General features: G+C 38.8%; 1 protein-coding gene across 1 annotated transcript; it reads right to left on the bottom strand.

Annotated features, from left to right (window-relative positions):
- Nucleotides 1–1,966: 1,966 nt before the first annotated feature.
- LOC106093247 (uncharacterized) lies at nucleotides 1,967–5,042 on the bottom strand. The gene is made up of 12 exons (XM_059366431.1): nucleotides 4,832–5,042; nucleotides 4,608–4,787; nucleotides 4,383–4,541; nucleotides 4,145–4,312; nucleotides 3,912–4,073; nucleotides 3,683–3,835; nucleotides 3,538–3,615; nucleotides 3,317–3,472; nucleotides 3,078–3,248; nucleotides 2,841–2,999; nucleotides 2,593–2,778; nucleotides 1,967–2,520 (listed from the first exon to the last, which is right to left on the bottom strand). The coding sequence occupies exons 1-12, from the start codon at nucleotides 5,040–5,042 to the stop codon at nucleotides 2,015–2,017; spliced, it is 2,289 nt and encodes a 762-aa protein (XP_059222414.1). The 3' UTR covers nucleotides 1,967–2,014.
- Nucleotides 5,043–7,188: the final 2,146 nt, after the last annotated feature.

Genomic DNA, 7,188 nt, shown 5'->3' on the forward strand with positions numbered 1-7,188 from the left:
TGGCAATAAAATGAAGGGTCTACGGGAGTAGAGTGCCCATCTGACATCCAAATCTAGAACAAGTGTTAAGGATCCCCAACCCTCAAAACCTTTAAATGGGCATTTAAAACCACTGGGACAAATGAAAAGTTTATTAGAGCAGAGGATTATAAATTCTGATATAAAAATTTATAGCAAGTATTTGGGCCACCCAAAGCAAAAACATCCAAACGGACATGTATGCCGTTCGGAACAAAATTGGACTCCAAAAAAACACATGAAAAGTAAAATTCTGCAGAGCCTGACTGGGATTCAAACCTGGTCGCACCTGTCTACGGTTCGAATCCATCAATGCAACTTCCAAAAGATGCACAGAATCATGTGTATGCCATGGGAGTAGTGTAATTGTGTAGACATGGAATCTGCTATTACACAAACACATGCATTGAGGAAAGAACAGCTAAGGGACAGGGTTGTCGATCGTGGTTAATGTGATGTTTATATGATAAGGCGCTTTCGCAATAAATTGCACGTAAGTACAACATACCAACGTACGACCCTTCAAGCCTTTACACCTAATGTGGCCAATGAGTAATTCTAACCAAATGACAAATCGAGTCTGACTTTCCTTTTCCATTGCAAAATATTTCCGATCGTTGAGCTATGATAGAAAATTTGTTGTTATTTATAGGAACTTGTATAGAATTCGTTATTGAAAATTTTGGAGATAGACCCTTTAATAAGTACATCGATTGATTCTGATCTGTCTATCTGAATTAAACAAATGACATCAGTTTTGAAATAAAATGAAGGATAATATTGGCTAGCAGATGGTACTTTGGATTGAGCAAACGGTTCGGGAAAAAGTCACCTATCAACAGACGAAGGTAACACTATATAAGACTCTGACACAACCCGTGTGTTGTATGTCTCCGAAGCGTGAGTACTTGCGAAAGCAGATGAGGCAGTACTTGAAGTGTTTGAGAGAAAGATCCTTCGTAAAATATGTCGACCTCGAGCTGTATGACGACAATAGCATAGTTAAACGCATCAAAATACTAGGGTTGCATTAGTTAGATCATGTTGTCAGAATGTATGCAGAAGCTCCAGCGAAGAAGTCTATGAAGGCTACCATACTTTCATACGCAAAAGGAAGCCGCAGTATTTGCCCAAATTAGCTGAAATTTTGCGATTTCTGATATTTTGTATTCTGTTATGACTTCCAATGCTTGTGCCAATTATGAATCAAATCGGTGTATAACTTGATGTAGCTCCATAAAAACCGATCTCCCTTTTAGACACCATGAGCCCTTAAAATCCAAGTAATTATGAGTAATCTGTTCGCCAGATGGGCGCCGCGATGACAAAGATCCGTGATTAAGTTTGAATTGCTTCAGCACGCATCTTTTTCACCAGATTTAGCTCCCTAGGGCTAATTTTTGTTTCCAAACTTAAACATAGCTCATAGAAAAAAATTCCAACATTGATAAGGTGGAAGTTCCGGTGATGTCTATTTGAGAAGCACCCCAGGGCTATTTTGAGAAGCTCACTGGAAAAATGTTTAAATTTATTGTGTTTTCTTTCTTAGGTCGTATAGTTTTGGGACCACCCTAGTATGGCGCCTCTGAAAATCTCTGCCGAAACCGGTTAAAATTTCGATGCAGCGTTCATTTAATGAAATCACCCGATTTTTGCTTTCCTTACTGGTACTTTTCCAAAATTTATTCCTCACAATGACCTGTCAATGAAGGTTTACCCCTGTTCCTTAAAAGGATTTTCATTGGCAAAATTGTATTTGCATGTCACTGAAGGTTCTTGCTGTTGTAGCAGTGCGTTGTACACTGAGGCGGCAGCCCTTTCCCATGAAAAGGACCCCATCGGGTCAATCCGGTACGTACAACCGGCTGCCATGTACGATTGGTTGTTGTGTTCAATAATGCCAATGTTTTCAATACATAATTTATTTTTTTTCTTTGATCGTGTCAAGTACATAAAAAGTGATTAATAAAATGCCATGATGACGTTATCATCTACGCTAATAGCAGCAGTAATGTGTCCTTCTCCATTTGCGACAGACTTTGCGGAAGCAGCGGCGTGGTGGCTGGGTAGGCGGAACGGTTGGAGGCACAGTAGGTGGTTGCGTAGGAGGTAGCGTAGGTGGTAGCGTAGGAGGTAGAGTAGGTGGTCGTGTAGGTCTTGTTGGCCGTGTAGGTCTTGTTGGTCGTGTAGGTCTTGTTGGTCGTGTGGGTCTTGTGTATCTTGTTGGATATGGGGGTTTAGTTGGGGGTTCAGTGGGAGGATCTGTAGGTGGCTCAGTGGGAGGCTCTGTTGGTGGCTCGGTTGGAGGCTCTGTAGGCGGTTCTGTAGGTGGTTCCGTTGGGGGTTCTGTGGTTGGCCTTACCGTCGTCGTCTTCCTATTCTTACATCTAATCTTTTGCAATAGACTTGTAGCCACATTAGCATCAATCCCCGCTTGTAAACCGAGATCGGCCAAAGTGTTGATCTCGTTATTGTCACCCACAACCGTGATGTCTTTATTCTCTAAAAAGGCATAATTAGGAAAAGGCAGTTAATACTTCATGCATAGCCCAAGCTTATCTGTTTACAACTTACGTTCCTGTATAATGCCAGTGTTGTCAATGGCCACACATTCCTCCTCGGTTGGCTGTTTGCCGCTCACCAAACCTGTGACCTGTTTGGTTATCTCGGCAATACGCAAATTAATACCAACTTGAGGATCAGCCACAACGCCGCGATTAACTGTGTTATTGTCACCGGTCACAAGTACCGAGCTGTCAGCTGAGGAAGAGAAAAGAAATTTTAAAATGTTTTCGGATCTCTAGAGGTTTGCTCTTTCTTACATTTTTGAAGCAAAAGATTTTTGTTTATAGCCGATCCTGGTCCTCCAGATCCCTGAGTTTCGGAATTGGCCAAGCCCAGATCGAGACCCAATTGTGGATCGAGTAACAAAAGCTGGGTTATATCGTTATTATCACCCTCCACAATGAGTTTGTCCGAAACTGAATGGTTGACAAAGAGAGGGATGTAAATAAAGGGGAAGTCGCAAGGATAACGAGCGGTTCGATGGGAACACTTACTCTTTTGCTTGTTGAGGTCTGCATTGAAAACACCACCATCCTGACCACCAGATCTGCCAGTGAACTGCGATCGAGAGCCCAAAAGATTGCCAGCTATTAAAGCTTGAGGATTTAAACTGCCCAGCGCTAATTTCTTGTTGTTGTCACCCTTAATAACAGTATCGGCATCGGCTGGCAAAAGCAAAATTTTTGGTTTTGTTATACAGTCTTATTTTGATTCCCCGCCCCTCTTAACTTACTATTCTGCGAATTAATGGTGACGTCTTGTATGCTGCCATCGGGGGCAATTTGTGTACTCCTCTCCAAGACTGAGGCACCTAACAATGCTTGAGGAGCTGTTTTCAAGCCATCGATTTTGGTATTACCATCGCCGGTAATGGTATCGCTTAGGTCGGCTATTAACAGAAGAAAAAATTTTCAGTATCTGCAATAGAGTAACGAAAAGGAAGAACCTCCTTACAGTTCTGTGAGTTCAAGGCGAGATTGTTAATGCCGGCAGGAATACCAAACTCCGATCCTAGGGTACTAGCTTCATCGCCTACATATGGGTTGGGAAATTTAAGCAAAAAAGAATGGTTATTGAGATTGAGGGATGTAAGATTTACCAGTTGGTTTGGAGAAACCTCTCGCACCATTTGAGCCTGCAATTACTTGGGTATTGTCCGTCAACACCTTGGGAACAACACCGGCCAAAACGCCTCCTCTTACCAAATTAATGCCCTTCAAATTGTCGCCCTCCAAATTACTGCTTTGGTCAACTGAGCAAAAGAGAGAAGAGAAGGGTGTTTAAAACACAATATGCCTGTGGTTTTAGGAACCAAAAGCCGTCCTTACGTGTTTGCTTGTTAACATTGACATTTTGTATCTGGCCATCACTTCCTCCCACCACCTGGACATTTTTACGCAAAACTTCGGGAGCCACAGCGGCTCCTATGGGTAGTTGGACGGCATTGAATTCTGTTATATCACTTCCGCTTAATCTTGAACTTTGATCAACTGAAATCGGGAAGATTGAAAATAAGAATGTTAGTGGGACAAGGATTTCCCATTACTCGGCAAAGACTTACAAAATTGTTTGTTGACATTCTCATTGACTATGTCCGAGCCTGGACCTCCATCTGGCACCACTTGCAGATTGTTCGTCAACACTTTAGCAGGCACTAATGCGCTAACAGGGATTTGAGCCACATTGGTTTTGGTAATGTCAGATCCCTGGAGATTGGAACTTTGATCGACTTGGGAGGGGAACACAGAACATATTCTTCAAATTGGTTTTAAACTTCTTTTTGTTATCAAACTATTTACCTGCTTGTTTATTGAGCTGTTTGTTGGCTATGCCTCCGGGTCCTGAGGCAATTTGAGTATTTTGAGTAATCAAGTCAATGGGAGCTCTGGCCTGCACCGGCACTTGGGCTAAGGTGTTTTCGCTAATGCCACTGCCCTGTAGATTTGAAAATTGGTCAACTAAAAAGGAGTAAAGGATTAGAGTCTAATAAACGAATTATTTGTGGTTTAAGGTTGGTGGTTTACCTTTCTGTTTACTCAAAACAGTGTTGCTAATGCCTCCTGGATCTGAACTGAATTCAAAGTTTTTGGCAAAGGCATTGAGTGGTACACTAGGTTGTATAGGAATTTCCGCCAGGGTATTTTCACTCAAACCTCGACCCACCAAGGAGGTACCTTGATTTGCTGTGTTAGAAGGACACATTGCTTAGAATAAGAACAACATAAAACCATCATGAGCCTTTGCTTACCGAATTGTTTATTCACATCAAAGTTGCTGATGGCTGAATTGGTTAAAAATCCTCTGGCTGCCATCAGGCCATTTATATCTGCTGGATTGACTGGACCCCTCGATGCCAGCAGACCTTTAAGCATCTCTCCCACACCATCTTGAGGTCTGGCCTTGACACTTAAACTCACACAAATGAATAACAGGCCTAACTTTAGGCTTAGTGGCGACATAATTGCTTTCTTTTTCTCTTTTGATTTTTTCACTAATAAAACATTTTCTTACGATATTAACACGAATTGATTTTGTTTTTTGCTTAGATTCCCTATGCAGTTGCACAAAGACTGATCATTGTTTGAATGGCCCCTTTGTCTTTTATAAATTCTTTTATTTTTCGCTTCCATAATTATGCATCGATCGCATTTGTTGCCATCGCTGTCATAACATGTGTCGATATTAGCGCCTATCGAGCCAATACGTGATTCTGTGGCATAAATTGTTTTGCCAGCAGCTTTTGTGCTGCAACAGATTAACATCGGATCTATCGTTGCTCAACATCATTCAACAATTTCGGTATTCTCTTGTATTGTGTAATTAGCCACTTGCTTGTAAATATTTTCACATAACCATTATGGGTTTGTTGGAAAAGCTGGCATTTGGCAAAAAATGTAGATCAAAATCAAGGTTGTTATTAAATGTGAACATAAAGAAATTTGGAAGTTTCTGATCTTTAATAGAATCATCTTGGATCCATATATGCGAAGTGGATCCATATATGCCAAGTGGTATAATCGTCCATATACAGGGTAGCTGTAACAAAGTTCTACCAATTTAAAATACCACTTTTTTGTGAGATTATGTTGGTAGACAAATAGCTCTTATAGGAGAAAGTCGACTCAATTTTCACACAGTTCAACTATTTTAATACCTCCAGAAGCTGATTGATGATGTTAATCGAAATATCGAGCAATACTGAATAAAATTTTAAATTAGTAGCTTTTGTTTATCTTTTAATTACGGACCTACAGCCGAACTAATTTGGAAATAAACTTTATTGACAAAAGTGTTGACAAGTATGTTCATTTTAAAGCTATTTTTTTCTGGTAAATTTTTTTAGAATTCATCAGAATACGATACTGATAAGCGCTTTCTGAATAAAAAAAATTACCCACCCTAATACATATATGTCCCACCCTAATATACATTGCTGAATCTAGATCCCTGTTTCTTCTTTCGTTCTCCTTTACGAAATGCTCAACTAATATTACCATGGTTGAATATAAGTTCTGTTTGGGGGTATTTTGTGGATTCTACGGTGTCTCAGACATATCGCACTAATGTGAATATCCAATTTGTGATCTTCTCGTAAATAACTTGCAAATTGTCATGTTCGATAACAATGTCCTGTTAGGGGGATGTTTTGACAATTAACCCCAAAAGTAGATATCAGATTTGTTTTCTTCACAAAAAAAAGTCGGTTTCAATCACGATATTAATTGACCCTATTAATGTTTCAATTGAAACTGCTTCAATCACGAAAATGATAATATCAATCACAGTTTTTGAAAAAGGTAAGTTAAAAAATTTGCATATTCAATAAAAAAATGATTGAAAATATTTCAAATTTACAATTATTTTTTTAATTGGTCCAATTAAAAATGTAATTAAAAATTTCAATTTATTTTAATTAAAAAAATGCTTGAAATTTCCGAAATTTTCAATTAATTTTTTAATTGGATCAATTAAAAATTTAAGCACGATTGTAATTAAAAAATTTCAGGTTCAATTAAAAATTATGATTGATTAATTTTTGTAATAGAAATATAAAGGCATTAGTTATTTTGTCTGCTGTTGTTAGAAAATCAAATTGTAGAAATTCTAAAAAATTTTACGTTATATGTTTGTAAAATTTAATTTCTTACCATTCGAAAACTGCAGAAATTGTTTTCTCTTTTAGCAACAACAAACTTTTTGCTGTTTTAACTAACAAATTTCTCTTAGTGTATATATCAATTTGGCGAGTGTTGGTAATGGGGACCTATATGGGACTCAAATAAAGGGTAGGTGGTTGTTTCCTCCCTAGGTATCCCTAGGTAACCCTAAAACGCGGCAAATGGATATATAATCCAAACATGACAATGTAGAACTCAAATGAATATTGGATAATACCACTGTGGTACAGGGTATTTTAACTAAGTGCATTTGATGACTATACCGATCGACTCACAATCCCTTTCTGATTCGATAAAGCTATGTCCGTTTTATTATGATTTCCAACAAGTCGGGTTCAAATCGGTATCTATCCTGATATAGCTGCCATATAAACAGATTTTCAGATTTCATCTTGAGCCTGTAGAAATCGCAATTACCAACCGATTT

This window comes from Stomoxys calcitrans, chromosome 4 (genome assembly GCF_963082655.1).
Source record: "Stomoxys calcitrans chromosome 4, idStoCalc2.1, whole genome shotgun sequence".
NCBI classification, from domain to species: Eukaryota; Metazoa; Arthropoda; class Insecta; order Diptera; family Muscidae; genus Stomoxys; species Stomoxys calcitrans.

Coding starts and splice junctions, on each gene's coding strand:
- LOC106093247 (XM_059366431.1), bottom strand. CDS start 5,042: ATGTCGCCACTAAGCCTAAAGTTAGGCCTGTTATTCATTTGTGTGAGT. Junction 3,836..3,911: donor CAATGTTAACAAGCAAACAC/GTAAGGACGGCT, acceptor TCTTTTGCTCAG/TTGACCAAAGCAGTAATTTG. Junction 3,249..3,316: donor CACCATTAATTCGCAGAATA/GTAAGTTAAGAG, acceptor TGCTTTTGCCAG/CCGATGCCGATACTGTTATT.